The sequence below is a fragment of the Echinops telfairi genome, unplaced genomic scaffold (assembly GCF_000313985.2).
Source record: "Echinops telfairi isolate 266 unplaced genomic scaffold, ASM31398v2 ScPeMD7_3;HRSCAF=10, whole genome shotgun sequence".
NCBI lineage: Eukaryota > Metazoa > Chordata > Mammalia > Afrosoricida > Tenrecidae > Echinops > Echinops telfairi.
In genome coordinates, this window is record NW_022103899.1 from 42238402 (window position 1) to 42261291 (window position 22890).

Below are 22890 nucleotides of genomic sequence, written 5' to 3' on the forward strand. Positions count from 1 at the left end.
AGGCTTCACCACCCATTTATCCCTCTGCCTTTCAACCAGCACCACATGTGATTATCGGCCAGGCTGGCACAATTAACTAACTCAGGCCAGTACAGGGATAGCTGGGCCATAAGGTAGTTCAATTTCCATTTGCTTTAAAGCAAATCATATTTGCTTTCCACAGAGGCTGCATCTAACTACATGACCACCCGCAGTGGAGGAGAGTTCCTATCTCACCACAACCCCTCCAACATTTGTTCCTCTCTGATTTTCTGATTTCGGTTATCCTCAAGGGTGTTAGGTGGTATCTCATGGTTATTTAAATTTGCGTTTCTCTGGTGGCTAATGATCAGGAGCATTTTCTCATATGTGTATTGGCCAGTCAGGTCTCCTCCCTCATGAAACTTCTGTTCAGGTCTTTTCCCACTTCCTCAGGGGGCTAACTGTTTTCTTCTTTTTTGCAGGCTAGAAGGCTATTGTAGATTTTAGTAATAAGCCCTTTGTTTGTTGTCATTGCTAAAAATCCTCTCCAAATCTGTGGGTTCTCTTGCTACTTGCTTGGTGATCCACACAGTGTTCTATCCATAGTACCCTGTTTCCCCGAAAATAAGACATACCCATAAAAGAAGCCATAGCAGGATTTCTAAGCATTCACGCAATATAAGCCATCCCCCCAAAATAAGACATAGTGATAGGCGTGGCTCTGCAGCCTACCAATGCTGAGCTGTCACGAAGATGGGCAGCCCTTCTCATCCGCCCCATCATGACAGCTGCTATCTCGGAGGGGACCCGAGAGGTACGGGCAGCCCCATCCACAAGGTCGGCTCCCTGTGTCAGGTCCCGGTCATTCTGTGCGTGTTGCAAGCTGAGGCTTCGAGGGAGACCTAGACAGTGAACCTCAAAGTCTCCTCCAGGAAGTGAGGAACAGGACGCTCTGCTCTGGGTATTGTGTGTCCTCAGGGGAAGAAGGAAGGCTGTGGCTGCCCTTTGACTCAGCACTGTGGGTGGATGTTCCAGAAGAAGACGACTTAACTATCTTTGAATAAAGGTAGATTGTTGTACCATACTTAATAAAAATAAGACATCCCCTGCAAATAAGCCATAGTGTGTCTTCTTAAGGAAAAATAAATATAAGATAGTGTGTTATTTTGGGGGAAACATGGTGAGATAGTTTATTGTGCCAGCCTGGCCGATAAACATAAGTGGGATTAATTGAAGGGCGGAGAGATAAATGGCTCGGCGAGCCTTGCCTTTCTTGTCTCTCACTCATTGATCATCAGACCAGTGTGCGACTTGTCTTGCTTTTTCCAAGTATTTGTTCACATCTTCCATGTTGTTAAATTCATTAGAATACAAACTTTCATAGTACTTTGTGATTATCCTTTTAATCTCATTGGGGCCAGTTGTGATTTTCCTGATGTCATCCCTCATCCTAGCTATTGATGTTTGCTCCTTCCTTTCCTTGGTTAGGCTTGCCAACAGTCTGTTGATTCTGTTGATCCTATCAAATAATTACCTTTTTTGCTGCATTGATACTTTGCATTGTTCTCTTGTCTTCCCACTTATTTAACTTTGCCCTGATTTTTCTTCTCTGTTCCTATTGGAGGAGTTGTTCTGTTGACTCTGTTCTAATTGCTGTAAGTTTTGTGAAAGTTGTAACAGTTATGTCTCTCTTCCTTTTTTAATATATGCATTAATTGCTATCAAACTTCCTCTGATTGGTTTTACTGTACCATAGGTTTTGGTATCTTGTATTCTTATTCTCATTAGTTTCTAGAAACTTCTTAATTTCCTCTCGATTTTAACCCAGTACCCATTCGTGTCCCAGAAGATCATTCTTCATCATTCAATTGTTTTCCCTTGTTTTTCTGGTCACCCATTTGTTGATCTCCAACTTTATGGTATGGTGGTCCGACAGGGACATCTGAGTGATCTCTATGTGTTTGAAGTTACTCCGGCTTGACTTGTGTCCCAGCATGTAGTCTATTTTAGAAAATAAGCCATGTGCATTTGAAAAGAATATGAACTTTTTTTGCCTTTGAATAGATAGCTCTCTAAATGTCTGTCATGTCCAGTCACCTAATTGGAGTGTTTAGCTCTGTAGCCTCCTGGCTGAAGTTCTTTCTCAGTGATCTATCTTTCTCTGATAGCAGTGTATCAAAGTCACCTGCTATGAATGTTGAGTCTGTGATTTCTTTTTTTCATATTTTGAATCATTTGACAAATCTTGCAGGTCTCTCATTAAGTGCATATATAGTTATTATGCTCACTGGTTCCTGGTCTACTGATCCTTTGAGCATTATATAGGGCCCATCTTTGTCTTGTTATGGTTTTCCCCTTGAGGTAAAATTCTTTGGAGATTAGGATTGCAACCCCTGCTTTTTAAAAGTTGTTGTTTGCCTGGTATATTTTCCACCAGCCTTTTATTCTTAGTATTTTTTGTCTGAAAGTTTAAGATGTGTCTCTTGCAGGCAACAGATTGATGGGTTATGCTTTCTGAGCCATTCTACTAAACTTTGTCCTTCAATGAGTGAGTTCAGGCCATTGACATTCAGAGTTATTACCACCATCTGTGGATTCATTGCAGTCATCTCATACCTTTTGTGTTGGGTGTTTTCCTATCTCCCTTCATATCAGTGCTCTGTGTTTATATGCGGGGCTTGATTCTTGCTTTCTTTTCCCTCTGAGGAAATGTTATCTTGGTAGTTATTTTCAGTGCACTGATTTCTGGGTGGATGGAGTTGCGTTGTATAGCAGTCTCCTGCTTGTGCTTGGTGAGTGTTGATCTTCTGACTGCAGTGAGTCAGCAAGGATTTTCCAAAGGTTTGGGTGTGTTATGACGTATTGTTTGAGCTGACCTTGTCTGAGAAGACTCGCAGTGTAGAGGATTCTTGGGTTGGCATTTTTTTCTTTTAGCTTTCTGAAGATGTTACTCCACTCTCTCCTACTCTTCATGGAATCTGGTGATAGGTCTGAGTATATTCTTACCTGAGCACCATTGTAAGTAACTGCCTTTTTTTCTTTTGCTGCTCTTAAAATTTCCTTTTTCCTCAACGTTGGATAATTCAGCTATTATGTGCCTTGGTGAGTTCTTCCTGCAGTTTAGTCTAATTGGTGTCCACTCTGCTTCCTGTATGAATGTCTCATTCTCATTCATTTAAGGTGGGAAATTCCCTCACTAATTTAGATATAAACTTCTTAGTTGTGTCTTGTTCTGGAGGACCAATTATTCGAATATAGTTCCTCTTCATAGGATCTGTCACTGTTCTCAGGTTTTCTTCTACCTCTTTGACTACCTTGTTTGACTGTCTTTGCCATTTATTGAAGTCTGCCGGATTGTCTTAGAGATCGCTGGTACAATTCTCTGCCTCTTCTAGTCTGTTGGTGAGGTCCGTTATCTTGTGTTTTGCTTCTGTTACTTCATCCATTAGTTCTTGTATTTCCCTTTAGTGCACCGACTTCATCCCCTCTATCATGGACTTCATCTCCTCTACCATTGTTTCCTTATTCTGTGTTGCTTCCTGCATATCCTGTATTACTCCAAGCAGCATTATAAAGATTTCTTTTTGTTGCAGATCACTTCTGTTTCTTCTGTGAGTGTTGTTAGGTTTAGGATTTCTTCTGCTGTTATGTTTTGTTTTTCTTGTTTTCTTATTGAGGGTGTTGAGGTATGTTGCAGTCTGCATGCCATTTTGGAAAATCTGGGCACCATGTTCCTGGGAGACCGAGGGGCCCTGAGTTCTTTCTCTGTGTGACTGGTAAGGGTGGTTTCAGGGAATACCTGTGGCCTACTCTAGTGGTGGGTTGGGCTGTTGTGTAGGCAAAATGCTGTGGGGACTTAGTGGCCGGAGCTGTTGGGAGCCTTGGAGGGTATGCTGATGCCAGCAACTCTAGGTATGCCATTGGGCTGGGTTTAGCAAGGCCTGCAGTGTGGGAACGGATCTGATCTGGCCTGCCTGGCTATAATTCATACTCTTTTAAAGATTCTCTGTGGCTCCCAGTACTGGTAGAGCCAGTTTTTGGCTTGGGAAGTGGCTTTCAGTCCCTGGATTTTTCCATTTTATTATGTTAAAATTCTAGTCTGTATTCTGGGAATTATAGTTCTGCCTGTCTTGTTATGCTAATATTATGCTTGTAGATCAGGACCAAGTTTCTGGTGGCTTACATTCAAAGTTACGCAAAGGAACACAGCCTGGAATTTAAGCGGTTTTTTTTCTTCTTTTCATAATGGGCTTGTGGGGCACCCTGGTTTCAGGCCTGTGCTGTGCTGTCCCCCAGGGAAGGGGGACCAGAATAGCCCAGTGGCTTGGGGGCCAACTGGATCTGAATTCTCTCCTGGCAGTACTCCTGTGTCACTTTGGCTCTCTTACACAGCTTGCTATGGGTAAATATCTCAGGGGCTCCTTAATTGCTATAAATCAGTGACTAATTATCATTACCCCAGCTGGCAGGAGTGGAGCTGGTGAGAGGGGGAAAGGTGATGGCTGATGTAGTTGCTCCATTCCTGGCTGGGAAGGGAGCTTGAAAAGGCCAGAATGCAAGAGTTCATGGATCGCAGAGAGAGGAGCTCTGGTGTGAGGTCTTGGGGCTAGTTCTCAGAGGCTGTCTGCAATCTTGGGATTATGACCACCTTTAGACAGCAGCCTGGAGAAATTACTGCATGCTGCAAATCTCATATCTTGGGCATAGTAAGGGGTGATGGACACCATCCCGCTGGATCTGGTGAGAGATTAGCAGATCCCACAGGCAGAAGCAATGAACTTAAACTACTTCTGAGAGTTGTCAAATTGTTCTGTGGGTGAAAATCACAGGGGGACGTCTGAACCAGACCCTAATACACTGAATCTATTTTTAGAATCTAGCCTCTCAATATTGGCCTCCTTATATCTTAATTTTCTGATATAACAACAGGATCTAACAACAGGTGGGTGATTCTACCTGGACGCCATCTTGACTCCACTTCTCTCTCTCTCTTTTCCCTTTTTTTATTTACAGTTCCATCTTTATTTGAAAGTCTCATCTGCCAACTTATCATTTTCAACCAACCTGGGGAGCAGGAATTTTCACAGGCTTCACAATCTTTTGCTCAGGTGCTGCCTTTGTGGGAGCCTTAGTCACAGCTGTGGCAGTCTTTTCAGATGGTTGCTGTCCCTCTTTTGCTTCCTTGGCAGCCCAGAGAGCCTCTTCTCATTGGGCCTTGCTAACTTCAGGTTTCTGATTCCTCTTGGCCATTATATCAGCCAGAGATGTACCAGTGATAGCTCTCCCGTGTCCGGGGCAAACCTTGTACCCACTAAAACTGCACAGCTTGAGTTTCATAGCTGCGGCAGCAGAGGAATCAAAAGCCTCATCTTTCTCCCAAGGAACGATTGGTGATTATGAACTGCTGACCTTGTGGTTAGCAGTCCAATGAAAAGGCATAAAGTGGTGTGCTCAGAGATTCTGCATCTCATAGGGTTGTCATGATATGGCTGCTTGTGTGTTTGTAAGTGTCCACTCTCTTCTGTGTTGGGTCAACTATGGTACAAAGTCTTGTTTGGCTTCTCTATTTCCCTGTGGGAACTCAATATCATAATGGTTGGATTCTTTGTGTTCTGGATCTATTAATTTCAGGAGCTCCTGTGCTCTTACTCTTCAGTACATACCTTTGTACTTTTAGATCCCCTCCATCAAATGAATTTCATGATTCCACAAGCCCCATGAGTGACAAACATTGGTGACTTCTTGTTTAGTTCTCTGAGGCAAGGCTTGAAATGTGGGCTTAGTGAAACCTGTCCACAACTGCTTGCACATTTTAAATGAACACATTCCAAGTACTTCCATCAAACACCTGTTTCAGGTTTTAGGCTAAGCGCCCAGGATACAAAGGTGAGTTAAGACATAGTTCTTATGGTGTAATGGGGTGTAAAAAAAAGGACACATGAAAAATTCTAGAGCCGAGGTGGCACTGAAGAAGAAGGCCTCTAAAGATAAAGATAGCACTGCTGAAAAGGTGGCTCATCTTTGAGGGGTTCTATGATTATAAGACACACCCATATTCTAGGAACAGAGAAATGAGGAAAAAATAGATATTTTGGCATTTGAAGAATATGGTATAGAGTTGGTCCTATCCCATACTAATCTCCCAAATGCCAATTACCAATATTTTTGAACATGAAATATGCTTCAGAGTAACTGATATTTTAGGTCCCACCGGAGAGATAATTCATTTTTGTTTTCTATTTTTCCATCCCTCACCCCCACCCACCCCTTGGATGGAACATTTATTTCACTCAACATTGGTGAAGACGTGGAAGACAGATGAGAGGAGGAACTTTAATCTCGGGAATAAAGGGACAGCAGTGGGCATACACTTGGCACTGAAAGAAAGGAAATGCCCAAGGAGCACAACAAAAGAAATGAAAATAGGGGAAAATGGTCACAGAAAGTAGGTATGAGAGAGCCTTAGGGGATAGGGACAGCCAGGTTGTGAATCTAGCCATTGTCATGTGTAAATCAAAAAATCCAAACCCATAGTCATGAGTCAATTCCAACTGAAAATGTACATCTTTAAGGAGCAACAGCATCACCTCTCTTCTGAGGAGGGGCTAGTGTGTTCGGACTGCCCGTTTGTGGGTAGGAGTCCCAACACTTCCCAACCGCACAAACAGGGCTGAACTTTAGGAAATGCGGGTAAATATTTTTAAATTCTTATATCATAGAAGCTGCTTTTTGATAAGGGATGAAAACATCTTCAGTGGAGAAGAGAGAGCATTTCCAATAAAGAGAGCTTGAAAATTTGGATATTCACCTGCCAAAGGATGAAACAGGACCCATACCTTTCTCCATGCACAAAAACAAACTCAAGATGGATCAAACACCCAAATATAGAGCCTAGAGCCATAAAGACTGTTGATGAAAAAATAAGGACAAATGTAAGGGCCCTAATACGTGGCATAAATACACTACCAACCATAATGAAAAATTGCACTAAAGAAGACAAGATAAAGGACTAGGCTTTTCTAAAAATATGACCTTTATGCATACCAAAAGATTTCATTCTCCAAAAGAGTAAAAAGAAAACCGAAAGATTGGGAAAATATATTTAGAAATGATACTGTGTTAGTTGGGGTTGACTAGCAAAACAAATCTAGGGAGACACTCAAGTGTGTAAGAGAGAACTTTATATCAAAGAGCAATTGTACATTAAGAAAACATCCCAGCCCAGTTTAGATCAAGTCCTTAAGTCCAATATGAGCCCATATGTCCGATACCAATACATTCCTCTTCAGATTCACACAAACATGCAATGATGCCAAATGTAGGAAGATCACAGGCCAGTGGGTGGAAAGTCTTGTGGATCCAGTGGCAGTGGAAGCATCTCACCGCTGGCAGGGGTCTCCACTTGGCTCCTCTAGCTCCAGGGCTCTAGCATAGCTACATGTGGCTTGTCAACAGGAATGTCTCTCAGGGAGTGAGTGCACCTGGCCTCCAGTGAGCTATTTATCTCCATTGAGCCTCCAAATGAGGTCATCAAGCTGAGCCCTGATTGACAGGCTAAACCCCACCCCTTCACTCTTAATAGTCTCAATTCGACACCAGATTATGTAACTACCACATACATCAGATTAAGGGGTAATTTCAAAATCTATAGGTATTAAAACACCTTAATAAGAAAAATACAAAGAGCACAAATAAAAAATGGGCACAATACATGAACAAATTGCTAAAGATGACATCCATGTGGCCAAAAATCGTATGAAGAAATGTTCACATTCATTAGCAATAAGAGAAATGCAAATTAAAACAACAATGAGATACCACCTCACAGTGACAACCCTAGCAAAAAAAATTTTTAAACAGAAAATGTTAAATACTGGAGAGGATGTGGAGAGGTTGGAAAACTCATACATTGCTGGTGTGACTGTAGACTTGACCAAGTACTATGGAAATCAGTATTGGCCTTTCTTAAACAAATGCAAATACAATTGCCATATAACCCTGCAATCCCTCTACTGGGCATATACCCTAAAGAAATAAAGAACACAATATAAACAGAAATATGCACACCAGTGTTTATTGCAGCAATTTCCATATTAGCAAAAAGGTGGAAACAGTCAAAAACTCTGATTATAGAGAAATGGATAAACAAACTCTGGTACATTCATACAATGGAATATTATGCATCAATAAAAAACAATGACAACTCTGTCAAGCACCACAAGGCATGGATGAAACTAGGGAACAACATGCTTAGAGATGACAGTCAAGCTCATAAAGATAAATGTTTAATGACATCCTAATTATAATGAAAAGCAAAGAAAAAGAAAAGTGGTTTTCACATCAAAGGATAAAACTTTGAAGACTATGTTGAGGGCGGAGACGGGAATTGGGAGAGGGAGAGGGAAGGCACAGGAAATTATGGAGGGAGGGAAGGCAGAGGAGAAAATAAGAATTATGAGAGGTTTGAAGTGATACTATTACTGATTTGATTTGATGATATGGACTATGAAACCACACAGAATGTTTTTCTTTATAAAAGAAACTAAATAAGTAAATAAGGGTATAAGTTTTAAGTGAAGGCTCACAATCTTAAAACCCTCCAAATTCCTTACTTATCCCCTCAGATCCAAACGTCGGTCTGAGTGGCTACAAAAGTTGGAAAAGTGAAACTGAATTGGACTTGGATTCTTTAGTGATATACAAGTTCATTTCAAAAAAATTTTAAGAAGAAAATATTCTAAAATTGATTGTGGTGATTATTACACAATTCTTGAATATGATTAAACCAGTGAATTGTATGACCTGTGAGTTATATGTCAATCAAACTTAAAAATTTTTAAATAAAGAAATCAAAAGACGTATTGCATTGCGCAAGTGTGCTGCAAAATACCTCTTTAAAAGTGTGGGAGATCCAGGATGTCACTTTGAGTTGACATCAATCCATGATACTTTCAGTCATCTCGAATGCATGTGAAAGTTGAACACTGAATAAGGAAAGTTAAAGAAGAATTAGTGCATTTGAATGATGGTGCTAGTGAAGAATATTGAAACTGCTATGGATTGCCAATAGGACAAACAGATATTTCTTGTAACAAGTACAGAGAGAATGTTCACTGAAGGAAGTCTGCCTATATTTTGTCTCCTGAAATGTGGATCTATTATCAGGCCAGACCAATCCCTGGAATAGAACATCATGCTTTGTAAAGTGGAAGGGTATTGGGATCAAGGAAGACTGCTAAGGAGATGGGCTGACACAGCGGCTACTACAATGAGCTCAAACACAGTTTGTTAGTTTGCAGGAGCAGGCAGTGTTTCAGCCTGTTGTGCATAGGGTTGCTAAGAATCAGAACCAACTCAGCAGCATCTAGCAACAACAATGAACTCATAAGGAACCCTTGTTGTATAGTGTGTTTAGGATTGGGTTGCAACCTCAAAACCCATCAACCACTTCCTGAGAAAAGATGACATCGTCTGCTTCCATAACATTTAGTCTCAGGTAACTTCGGTCACAGTTCCCTGAGAATACAGGAAGGGGGTGGGGTGGGGATAGGGAGCTGATAGCATTGATGACTGTATAACCCCACTCAATGGGATGAACAACAGAACTCTATGTGACTGGATATTTTGGATATGTAGGAGATGGCAATAATAATAATAATGATTCCTTGGGGGGGGGGATAGAGTGGGGATGGGAGGAGATAAAGGGGAGCTGGTATCAAGGAGTTCAAGAAGAAAGAAAATGTTTTGAAACTAATTGTGGTGCCAATTATACAATACTGCTTGAGATAATGGAAACATGTTATGATATCTGTAAGAGCTCCCGATAAAAGGATTAAAAAATAAACAAATAAAATAACGAGGAGAAAAAGTAATGGAAATATACTCTTTAAAGACATTAAAAAAATTAGTCTCACTGTAAGAAGTTACTCTGGGTCCCACAGGGTCAATATGAATTGGAATCAACTCCTTGACAGTGGCTAGTGAACCCCTGGGGTGTAGGCAATGGTCATCAATAAATATTAACTTCTGTAAAAGAGCCCACTGGACATTGGGTGCCTTTTGATCAAGAGCTCAAAATTCCAATTATGAAATCTTCTTGCGGCAAAAACATAAAACACCCCAAATTAACACGAATCCATTGTGAGTAGATACAATTCAAGGAGCCCTGTTGGCACAGTAGTTAAATGCTCTTGGCCACTGACCGAGGTCAGTGGTTTGAACTCTCCAGCGGCCCTGCAGGAGCTGCGTCTGTGAAGAAATGCTCAAGGGCAGTCCGACTTGCTAGTGAGCAGATTTGACTCAATAGCAAGGAGTTCGGGTGGGCTTTTTTGAGATACATTTGAATCAGGCAAAACCAAAATGAGGGCACAGTAAAGGGGGTTATAATAGATTATATACGCCCTGGTGGTTATGGTTATACATTAGGATGTTAATCACAAGGTCAGCAGTTCAAACCCATCAGCTACTCTGCAGCAGAAAGATGAGGCTTTCTACTCCCATACAAGTTTCAGTCTCAGAAATGCCCAGGGGCAATTCTACCATGCTCTATAACAGTTGTTCTCAACCTTCCTAATGCCGTGACCCTTTTAATACAGTTCCTCATGTTGTGGTGACCCCCAACCATAAAATTACTTTCATTGCTACTTCATCACTGTCATTTTGCTATGTTATGAATGGTCATGTAAATATCTGATATTCAGGATGCCTTTTAATACAGTTCCTCATGTTGTGGTGACCCCAAACCATAAAATTACTTTCATTGCTACTTCATCACTGTCATTTTGCTATGTTATGAATGGTCATGTAAATATCTGATATTCAGGATGCATTTCCATTGTTACAAATTGAACATAATTAAAGAATAGTGGTCAATCACAAAAACAATATGTAATTGTATATTGTGAAATATTTATTTCTAATGACAAATAAATGAAAGTTTGTCGTGAAGCATGGTGTAGCTTGGTAACAGTCTTGATATAACAACAGTGAATGACATTGCCACATTTTGCGACAGTATACGTAAAAAGCCAATGTCAGTGCGAAGGTGGAGATAGCTTCTTTCCCACCAGATCAGCTATCTGCACGTGGGCGGACCCGCCCGGAGACGGATAGAGGAACAGTGTCTCAGTTCCTAAGACCATTGGAAATAAGTGTTTTCCGATGGTCTTAGGCGACTCCTGTGAAAGGGTGGTTCAACACCCCCCCACCACCCCACCCCCCGCCAAAGGGGTTGGGACCCACAGGTTGAGAACTGCTGCCCTATAGGGTCACAATGAGTCAGAATTGACTTGATGACAGTGAGTTTGTTTTTTATGTTAATTTCTCAATGACATCAAAGTACAGTGCCATGTTTCAGAGTCCATCCGTTATATAACCATTATAGCAACAGAATCACCAGTGACAATACCCTACATCTTATAGTCTCTAGTCAGAACATGGAGTTCCTCCTACTTAAATCCCACTGTCCAGAGATAAAAAATTTCAAAATAATCCAATGTCTAAAGCCAAATACCTCCTCTAAGCTGCTTACTCGTCTAAAAAATTAGTTATGTTTACTTTTTTTAAAGTTCAAAAGAATACCTATGGGCAGATGGCTGGAGTAGGTCACCCCAATAGTTACAGGTGAAATGACTTTATGGCTGAGATTTGCTTTTAAATAGTAGGGGAAGGTGAAACTAGACTGGCCCAGAAAACCTTAATTATTATTTTTAAAAGGTGATGGATGAATAGATGTGAGTTCATTAAAATTGTTCTATTTGCTTTTATTTGTGTTTGAAACTAAAGGAGAAACTCGTAAAGCTTTTTTTCTGGGCACAAGGGATTCTTCTCTGAGGACACATGTGGGATCCTGAAAGTGGCCTTACCCCCATTTGCATGCAGATGAATATTAGATGGATTCTGGTGTTGAAATCAAAATCCCTTGGAGCTGTCTTTTCTCCCGGGTGCCTCAGAATTGCTATGTAGACGTGAGCCCTTCTTGGAATTGCCTCTCCACTAATTTCTGTAGAGGATCTTTAGACTTCCTGCCTCCATCTTCAATGCCATGGATACATGGATTCTCTGTCAATTAGAATGGGCTGCTTATACATTGGGCTGCTAACTGCAAAGTCAATGGTTCTAAACCACAGGCACTTATTGGGAGAAAGATGAGGCTTTCTACTCTGGCAGAGTTACGATCTCGGCCAGCATCGACTCCATAGCAGTGAGTTTGTTTATTTTCCTTCTCTTTCCCTTAAAATACATTAGGTTTCTCCTTTCTGGGTTTATTTGCAAGAAGTATTTGATGAAATAAAAAAGGTCACTCTCAAAGGGCATTCCTCTTTTTTCACTGCCCCATTACTTCTCCAAGGATGATATACTTCTCTAGGAACCAGTCTCTCTTGACAACGTGTCCAAAGGATGTGAGAGGAAGTCTTTCCATCCTTGTTGCTAAGGAGCATTTTGACAGTATTTCTTCCCAGGTAGATTGGTTTGTTCTTCTGGCAGTCCATGGTACCCTTCATATTCTTCTCCAGCACCACAAGTCAAATGCATCTATTCTTCTTCAGTCTTCCTATTCAGTGTCCAACTCTCATGCATATGAGGTGATTGAAAATACCGTAGCTTGGGTCAGGAGCACCGTAGTGCTCTAGGTAAAATCCTTGCTTTTCAACATCTAAACAGGTCCTATGCAACATATTTACCCAACACAATGCGTCTTTTGATCTCTTGACTGCTGCTTCCATGAGCATTGACTGTGGATCTAAGTAAGATGAAATCCTTAGCAACATCAATCTTTTGTCCATTTACCATGATGTTAGCTATTGGTCTGTTTGTGAGGATTTGGGTCTTCTTTACATTGAGTCGTAATCCACACTGCAGCTGCAACACTTGCTCTTCATCAGGAAGTGCGTCAAGTCCTCCTCACTTTCAGCATGTAAGGTGTGTCATTTGCATATCTCAAGTTGTTAATAAACCTTCATCTAAACCTGATGCTACATTCTTCTTCACAGAATCCAGCTTCTCTAAGTATGTAGTCAACATACAGATGGAAGAAGTGTGGTGAGAGCTCAGAACCCTGCAGCGCACCTTTCTTGATTTTAAGCCGTGCAAAATCCCCTTGTGCTGTTCACACAATTGTCTCCTTATCCATGTACAAATCCTGCAGGAGCACAATGGAGTGTTCTGGAATTTCATTCTCCTCAAGGTAACCCATAATTTGTTTTGATCCACACAGTTGAATGCCTTTGCATAGCCAATGAAACACAAATAAATATCTTTCTGGTATTCTCTGCTTGCAGCTGAGATCTAGCCGACGTCAGCAATAATACCCCTTTTTCCACATCCTCATCTGAATCTGGCCTGAACCTCTTTCAGATTCCTGTCATGTACTACTGCAACTTTTATCAGATGATCTAAGGCAAAATTTTAATTGCATGTGATATCAATGATGTCATACTATAATTTGAGCATCTATTGGGTCACCTTTCTTTGGAATGGACACAAATATGGATCTCTTCCAGTCAGTTGGCCAAGTAGCTGTCTTCCAAAATTTCCTGGCATACACAAGTGAGTGCTTCCAGTGCTTTATGAGCTTGGTGATACATTTCAGTTGGTATTCCATCAATACCTGGAGCTTTGTTTTGGGCTAATGATTTCAGTGAAGCTTGAACTTCTTTCAGTACCATTGGTTCTTGCTTTTATGCTCATCCTGAAAGGTTTGGATGTCTACTAGTTCTTTTTGTAAAGTGCGTCTGTGCATTCTTTCCATCTTCTTTTTAGGCTCCCTGCATCATTCAATAGTTTGAATATCTAACCTTTCAAGATTGCAACTTGAGGCTTGAACTTTTGTTTCTTGAGTTCTTTCAGGTTAAGTTACGTTGAGTATGTTCTTCCAGTTTGGTTTTCTCACTTCAGAACTTGGCATATTCCATTATAATATTTCACTTTATTTCTTGGACTTCCCTTTGAAAGTTTCTGTTCAGCTCTTTGACTTAATCGTTTCTTCTAATATTTGTAATTAAGAGCAAGTTACAGAGTCTCTTCTGATTTCCAACTTGATCTTTTCTTTATTTCCTTTTTAATGACCTTCCACTTTCTTCATGAACGATGTTCTGGATGTCCTCTCAGCAAGACGTCTTCATTAGTGCTCATTGCATCAGATCTGTTCTTGACAGCTGCAGGCAACTGCTTTTCAACAAAAACAACAAAGCCTTGAATGGGAAAAGGACAACCTCTTTAACAAATGGCACTGGAAAAATTGTATCTCCACCAGCACAAGAGTGAACAAGGACTCATACCTAGCCCCATGCACAAAAAGAACTCAAGATAGATTAGAAGCCAAATGTAAACCCCAGAGCTATCAGGTTTATCGATGAGAAAATTGGGGCAAACTAAGGCCCCTATTGCAGGGCCTACACAGATTACCAAATATAATAAAGGAAACACACACTGTGAAAGACAAAATAGATGACTGGGAATTATTAAAAACAAAACAAACATTTATGCACATCAAAAGACTTCATTAAACAAGTAAAATGAGAATCCACAGATTGGGAAAAAAATCTTTAGCAATGGCAAAATGGACAAGGGACTAATTAGTGAAATCTATAAAATTCATAACACCTTAATAAGAAATTAACAAGTAATTCAATTAAAAGGTGGGCAAAGGACATGAATAGATGATGCAAAAAAGGGCAGCATTTGAATAGCTATAACCACACGAGGAAATGCTCAAGATCACTATCCATCCAAGAGATGCAAACCAACACAATGAGATATCATCTTATACCTATAATGATAGCCCGAATCAAAATAAAACACAGAACAACAAATGCTGGAGAGGGTGCAGATGCAGACTGATTGCAACTCCTATACACTGCTGAGGTAGTTAGTATATTGTGACAACCTGGCCAATCAACACATGTGGGGTTAATTAAAGGACAGAGGGATAAATGGCTCAGAGAGCCTCGCCTTTTGAGTTCTTGGGTCTCATGTTTTGTAATGGGCAGAACAGGGTGCAGCTGCCTTAGCCAGTTCTCTGCTTCAGCTGGCAAGGCTCACTTCCTGCAAGACATCCCTGAGGAGATGGCCATGGACCTGTGGCCATGGACCTACCCTGACGCAGCCCTGCGTGCTGGAGCAGCCGTGTGGAGACCCCTGCCAGCACTGAGATGTTTACACATTCACTGACTCAGCTTTCCTCCTGCAGTCAGCAACATTGCGTGTGTTTTGTGAAATGGAGGAGGACTTTGTGGATTGGTGTTGGACATATGGGTTAATGTTGGACTTGTGGGCTTGGGCAGCACTGGGTTGGGATGTTTTCTTGATGTGCACTTAGCCTTTATATAAAACTCTCTCTTATACATGAGTTTCTGTGGATTTGCTGCTCTAAAGTACCCACCCAGATGAACACAACTGCTGATGGGCGTGTAAGTATGTACAACTATTGTGGAAAGAAACGTGGTATACCTAAAACAACTGGCAACAGAAATACCATCTGACCCAACAATCCCTCTGCTGGCCATATACCCCACAGAAATACGAGACGAACATGGACAGATGCATGCTCCCCCATGTTCCTTGCAGCACAGCTCACAAGAGTAAGAAGCTGGAAACAGCCCAAATGCCCATCAGTAGAAGAACGGATAAAGAAACTCTGGTCCATACACACCTCCCTTTAAAACAGCAATGGAACCGTGAAGCACTGCAGGACATGGAGGGACCTGGAAACCATTGTGCCGAATGAAAGTTAGCCAATCATAAAAGGGCAAATATTGAATAAGCACCAAGACGAAGGCAGGCTCCTGCCCCAGGGTATGTACTCTTCAAATCTGGTCTGCCAAGCAATGAGATAGAGACCCTGTCTAGCGGCTAGGAACCATAGATCACCCCCTCTGTAAACCCTCTAAAAACCACTTCAACAGAAGAGGTCTCACTGCAGTTCGGGTCAGTTTTTCAAGATGTGGGAAGAGGGAGACGATCATTCAGTTGCTGCCATACAAAACTGTGCTAAGGTCACCACAAACCAACAGACCCTCCTACCAGAGTGATAAGGAACCCTTACTGGACATTCAAGTCAAGTGGGAAGAGGGGGCATGTATGTCTCAGAGTAGGCAATTACATTTCTGCCAGTAGGGAAACAGGGAGGAGCAACCTTAACTTAAGCCAAAAAATGCTTAACAACACTTATAAGAACCCAAAGACAAGAGGGGGTAGTGGTGGGGCAGGGATGGGAGGTGGGGGTGGAGCACGCAGGTAGAAAGATGAGGCTTTCTACTCCTGTAACAGTTACAATCTTGCAAGCACACCAGGGAGGTTCTACCCTGTCCTATTGGGTCGGTATAAGTTGGCATCCACTTGATGCCCATGAATTTGGGTTTTGTTTGTTTGTTTATCCAGCACAGAGACAGGTTCAAAAAACGTGTCTCAAAATGTTTAATCACTGTGATTAGGCCAGGCTCTTTAAACATTTTTCTAAGACTTAAGACTTAACACTTGAAACAAAGGAGATTATAAATATAAGACACTAACAATGTTCTAAAAATTCATTGTAAATAAATGTTATGTGATTCAAATAAACAACCCAAAGGGAGAATGGTACTCTGTTCCTACTTGAACACTTTCGACCTAGTTTCTATGTAGTTCTTGGGGACCCAGGCCGTGTGCTGTAGACTACTGGAACTTTAGACTCTGTTCTTTCAAAGCACACAACATCCTTCATTGGTCACACTAAAAGGACTCGATGTGGAAACCCCACTAAGTAGATTGAGCTTTATCACATACTCACCTATAGCCCTTGGACTTAAAGCTGAAAGTCCCTAGTATGAGAAGAAGCAGATGACTATTATCCCTAGAACTTGGAGCTGGCCTTGAACTGTGGTTCAGATCTCCTGCCTTAAGGGTGTACAATGAGTGTTGACCCCAAACTACCGTATACTTAACTATTTTAATGCTCTCCTGTCTTGATTAGGACATGTGTTAATCTGGTAGGTGCTTCTTGAGCTGTTTTGTAATTTAGGTGGGATAGTCTCAAGGTCAAGGCCTTTGCAGAATACAAAGATAGAAATGGTTGGCACCTTAGTAATCGAGAGCTGGTATAACAGAAATACCTCCAGTGTGGGACATCTATTTACTCAGTTTAGGCTAGAAAGAAGTCTGAATCCAGGGTACCTGCTAGAGAGGGAAGCTTGCTCTGTTGGCTCTGTGGAATGCCCTTGACTCTGTAATTTCTGCTTCTTGTCTCCGTGGAAGTCTCCTATGCTGGGGCATCTGCCTTGACCCATCTCTGCTTTCTTGCAGCTTGCTCATTTATATATCAAAAGTGATTGATTTAAGACACACCCTACAAAGCAGGCTGTAATTGCAGTGCTTTAGTTTGTGGAAGTACTGCCATTGTCCTGCTGAAAGAAATAGCCATGTTGGCCGGCCTGGTTTTGCCTCCTCGGGTGAGATCATGATCGATTATCACATACAATTATGACTTGATTGTAGCTCCTGGCCACGCTATTGCTCTGGGAATGGGGGTGGGGGATCTTGAGCTATATGAAAATTGGCTGGGAACTTCAGTTGTCCTGTTCTTGCCATTTTGCTGTCTTCTAGAAAGGAAAAGGGGGGGGGTGTGTAGAATACATGGCCCTGTGTCTGGTGAATGAATCCAGGCTGTGTTAGCGGTTCTCCAAAAGGCAAAGTGTGATGAAGGCTAGCAGCTAAATGGAGGTCAGGGCTGTCTTAGGAACTGTATCCCTGAAAAAACAAAAGAAAAAAGAAAAAAAGATACACCCTACAGTAATACTGACTCATTAACATGACAAAGAAAACCGTCTTCGCAAATTGAATGAAAAGCACAGGGATAGTGAGTTGATGATGTATATTTTGGGAGACACAAGTCAATTCAAGCAGACGGCTTGCTCAGAGTTGCAGTCATCTGTTCGCATACAGTTACAAGATGTGATGGCACAGCCCAAGGCCTGGCGTACTGGTCCTAATCCTCTGCCTCTGCTCTTGGTGGGAGTTATGAGAAGGACTTCCTTCCGTCACTCTAGAGCAGTGGTTCTCAACCTTCCTAATGCCGCGACCCTTTCATACAGTTCCTCATGTGGTGGTGACCCCCACCATGATAAAATTATTTTCGTCGCTACTTCATCACTGTAATTTTGCTACTGTTATGAATCGGGCGACCCCTGCGAAAGGGTTGTTCAACCAGCAAAGGGGTCAAGACCCACAGGTTGAGAACCACTGCTCTAGAGCACTCTCCCACCCAATTCCCCTGTACTTCACATTCTCCCACAAGGTTGATGGTTCACGTTACATTAGTGTCTAACTCACTGCCATCAAGTCTGCTTGACTCATAGTGACCTTGTATGCATGCATGGCAAAAATATGACCGCCGCTAGTAGGAGTACCGCGTGATCACAACAGTTCATTCTCGTAACAGAGTTTGCGACAGCACTCCAAGGATAAAGTGTCGAGAGAAATAAGGAGAGAAGACTTCGGCCACATCACAGGTCATTTCCCACCATGGCCCTCTCTTGCTCACTCTATTTGCTTACTGTTGATGGCTTTGATTTTCCCCCTTTCAGGTACAACGTATCCTGGAGACTTCTTTGCCTCACCCCCTCCAATAAAGAGACTCTGAGACGTGTGGGTTGTGAATTTGTCTCAAGCAAACTGGACCCTTTCCAAGATGGAGATTGCTGTGGGGATGGGGATGGAAGAGCCAGCAATTGTGGGAGGGGAGAGCCAGCTCCCAAGCTCCCAGCAGGGCACCTTGAGGAAGGCTATGGCTGCTGCCTTGGCCCTGGATGGGGACTCTACCATTAGTCACAGGAAAAGGAAGAAGAAAGAGTCCCGCCCAGAATCTATCATAATTTACCGGTCGGATAACGAGAAGACGGAAGAGGATCCAGAGGAATTGGAAGGTGGAGAGCGGCCTAAAGAAGAGGAGGGAGATGACTTTCTAGACGATCCCGCAGATGATGGTGAGTCTCTGGCCGTGAGCGTAAGCACAGCCGATGGTGATGGAAGTCTCTGTGGCCATGAGCGCATAGCCATGGGAAGAAAACTAGATAAGAATGTCTCTGATGATAGGCAGGCATTCCCTCACTGATATAGTTCTTCTTTTCTTTGAAATAATGAAGTCCCACCTATTTATTACCAAATCCATCTATTATGATGAAAGCATAAAAGCAAAAAAAAAGTCAAATTTCTCAGGTAATGGCAACCTTTTCCGCTTGGTGTGGTGAAATGCAAATGAGCTTGATAGAGCTTTTAGATGTGCAACTCCTTACAGCCCGGCTTGGTCCTTCTCCAGGGCCTCCTCCTGGCGCTGTGCCTGATGTTATGATCTGTTTTCATTCCAGTCCATCAAGGGCTAGGGCAGTGCTGCTTCGGGTTCTTGGCCAGGAATCTCTTGATCCTGACGAGCTTCTGAGATGACACGTGAGGAAGTGTGCTGCGTACACCACAAGGGTAGAGATAGGCACAGAGCCCAGCCTGGGTCTTCTTTAAAAAGCCCAAACTCACTGCCAGCTACTCACTGCTGAGTCATAGTGACCCCTGTGGGTTTTTAGACCCCAACGCTTGACCCGAGTAGTCTTTCTCCTGCAGAGATGCGGGTGGTCCTGAACTGCTGACCATGTGGATTGCAGCCCAATGCTTACCCACTACCCCACCAGGGCTCTTCTTGCTGACCCTTATGCTCACAGTGCTGCAGAGTATGCACTCATTCATCTGACAGTATTTTCTAAGCACCTACTATGTTCTATGCTGCATGATGTGGACGTGATCTCCACATTTTGGGAGCTCCTAGCGTAATGGATGGGGCTGTCTATGCACAAAAATAAGACAAACCAACCCTGTTGGCTATTAACCACGAAACAGTACTAGTTACTTCAAGAATGACTAGGAAAATGCAAGTTATAGCAACAGTGAGGAGTTCAGATTCTAAAATAGTGAAAACATGAGAGCATCCATGCGAGGAAGTGAAGGCCCCCCCATACACTCAGGGGGAGGTGTAAGCCACTCTGGAGGGAAGTGGATCAATTTGGCTTAAAATTCAGAAATTCAGTTGCCTATTTCCCATCTACCACAGGGAATCTATGCCCATGAGCATCAGGAGGTGGGTACAAGCATGTTTGCTGCTGCGAAGGAAACTGAAGAGGGTGCTTATGCGGGATTACTCTGCAGCAAGAAACAGGTGAAATCGATTGATTTGCGCAAATCGATGGGTCTCTAACAGATGCCTGCAGTGAGAACGAGAGGTAGTGTCCCTGGTTCCATGCAGCTTATCTTTGGGTCAGGGGGATAGAGTCACAAACTGTGATCATTTCAGGTAGTGGTGAGTGTTACAAAGAAAATAAAACCATGATGATGATGGAACGTCCAGAGGGAGAGATTGGCAGATAACGGAAGGCCTCTCTGAAGAGGGATGTTTCAGGTGATCTGAAGGAGCCAGCCATGAAGAGGTCTTGGCAGAGCATTTTCATAAGGGCAGACAGCAGAGGTGAGGCTTTGGAGATAAGAGTAACCTTGGCCCATTTATGGAATACAATTATTCTGTGTGACCGCCGAAGAATATTGAAAATACCATGACCTGATACATGGACAAACACCTGTCTGGGAAGTAGGGCCAGAGTTCTCCTTAGAGGCAAGGATGGTGAGACTTCATCTTACACACTTTGGACATATGGTCAGGAGAGACCAATCCCTGGGAGAAGGACACCATGCCCGATAAAGTAGAGGGGCAGCGAAAAAGAGGCAGGCCCTCAACGACATGGGTTGAACCGAGGCTGCAACAATGGGCTCAGGCATCGGAACAATTTTGAGGATGACGCAGCACCATGCAGAGTCTCCTTCTGTTGCTCAGAGGGTCACCATGGGTTGGAACCAGCTTCATAGCAGCAGAGTATGGGCAGCCCTGGTGGCACAATGGTTAAATGCTCAACTATGATCGGAAAGGTCAGTGGCTTGAACCCATTAGTTGCTCCATGCAAGAAAAGAAAGAGCGGATAATCTGTTTCCATAAAGACAGTAGGCTAGGAAACCCACAGGACAATTCTCTTCTGTCCGGTGAGGTGGGGTCAACTCAATAGCACACGACAACAGTAACAGCGAGTAGGCAATCACAGGAAGAGGGTGAGAGGAAGTCCGAAAGATGGGCCGTGGTTGGCCCTTGTATGGCTCAGATCAATATGTAGACCATGTTGGGCCTCATAAATTGTAATAAGAAGCTTTGAGCTTGTTAGGAGTGCAAGGGAACATCCATGGAGGATGCGGAACTAGAAGAGTCCCTTTATCTCACTTAGAGTTTTTTTTTTTAAGATCACTTTGCCTCCTCTGTGAAGAATGGGGTACAATCAAACCGATGGGAGACTATTGCAGCACTGCAAGCACAATGACATGAACGTAGAAACTAGGACTAGTGGGACAGCTACAGAGAGGTGGATGGATCCAGAGTGTCATTTAGAACTTGCTGATAGATTGGACATTGCGGGTGAAGGATCAATGATGACATGAGTAATGGAAAGGATAGAAGGTGGTGTGGTAGTTACCGATTTGAGACTTATGGGGAAGGGGTGCAGTTCAGGCTGTCAATCAGGTCAGAACTTGATGACCTCATGTGGAGGTGCTAAGGAGATAAATAGCTTGCTGGAGGCGGGACACAGGCCCACTCCCTGGGAAACATCTCCATTGACAAGGCACATGGAGCTACGCTAGAGCTCTGGAGCCGGCGGAACCAGTTGGAGACCCCTGCCAGTGCTGAGATGCTCGCACTGTCACTGGAAACATAAGACCTTCCACCAACTGGCCTGTGATCTTCTGCATTCGGCATCATTGCATGTGTTTTGTGAGTCTGAAGAGGACTTTATAGATTGGTATCGGACATATGGGCTAATATCGGACTGATGGGCTTGATCTGGACTGGGCTGGGATGTTTTCTCAATATTCAACTGCTCTTGTATATAAAACTCTTTTTTGTACACGCATGAGTGTCTATGAATTTATTTCTCTAGTCAACCCAGACTAACACGGGTGGTATCGTTTACTGAGATGAGGGAGATTGAAACGTTGGGCTTGGGGAATAGTATAACCGCTACATCTCGGCAAAGACGGCCAACTCTCCTAGTCCTGCTCTTTGGATGGCTCAGCTCTAGCCCTTCTCCAATGCATAGGGCAAGGAGTTTCCAAGGCCCAGGACAGGTATCTGCCTAGAGCCTGTCTACCCCCACTGGGCACCCAACACACACACACACACACACACACACACACAATTTAACTACTAGACCACCTTTTTGTATGCCAAGGACCATGGAATTGTCTGTCTTCATATCTCCACCTTCACTCGCTTCCAGAGCAGCCAATGGATAGCTGTTTGGTCAATGTGGCGGCGGTGGTGGTGGTGGTGGTGGTGGTGGTGGTGTGTGTATGTGTATAAAATATTTGGGTATGTCAGCTATGATGTCCACAGGCCTATGGACATATGAGACAGACATGAGAAGATGTAGCCCAAATTACTTTACTCAACGCAGTTAGCCTAAGATACTTGACTTCATGCAGTCTGTATGAACTTTTTCCAAGTTACAACATTGCTCAGAGGCCAACAGACTTGTGTCTCTGAAGGGCCAGATAACCCTGAGTCTTTTCTTAACAGAAACATCCTGAGAATGGTCAAAGACTTATAGACCCAGTGGCTCTGTTTACTTGCTCAAAGTCAACAATTGTTTCCTGTGGTTATCCTGAAACCCGAGTTTATGTAAAGCATCTGACTTTACATAAAGTTTATGTAAAGTATGTGACTCCCCAGGGTGGGAATTCTGAAGCAAAAAGTCTGTATTGTCTATGGACTCTGATTTCCAACAAGACCCCAGCAGGATGCTGCTTTGGTTGTTGGTCTCCTCACTGGGGCCACCTTCTGAAAAATAAACTCTTTCTTCCCAATTGTGGAGTTGG

General features: G+C 42.8%; 1 protein-coding gene and 1 non-coding gene across 2 annotated transcripts in view; both read left to right on the forward strand.

Moving 5' to 3' along the window:
- The window catches only part of TMEM169 (transmembrane protein 169), a 37776-nt gene that overhangs the window by 12507 nt on the left and 2379 nt on the right, over positions 1 to 22890 (forward strand). The window contains exon 2 of the mRNA XM_004701593.2: positions 18522 to 18920. Within this exon, the coding sequence (XP_004701650.2) occupies positions 18626 to 18920 (295 nt within the window). The 5' untranslated portion in view covers positions 18522 to 18625. The remainder of the gene's footprint in view (positions 1 to 18521; positions 18921 to 22890) is intronic.
- LOC115872072 lies at positions 17289 to 17418 on the forward strand. The gene has a single exon (XR_004047634.1). It is a non-coding gene; the product is annotated as a small nucleolar RNA SNORA69 (small nucleolar RNA).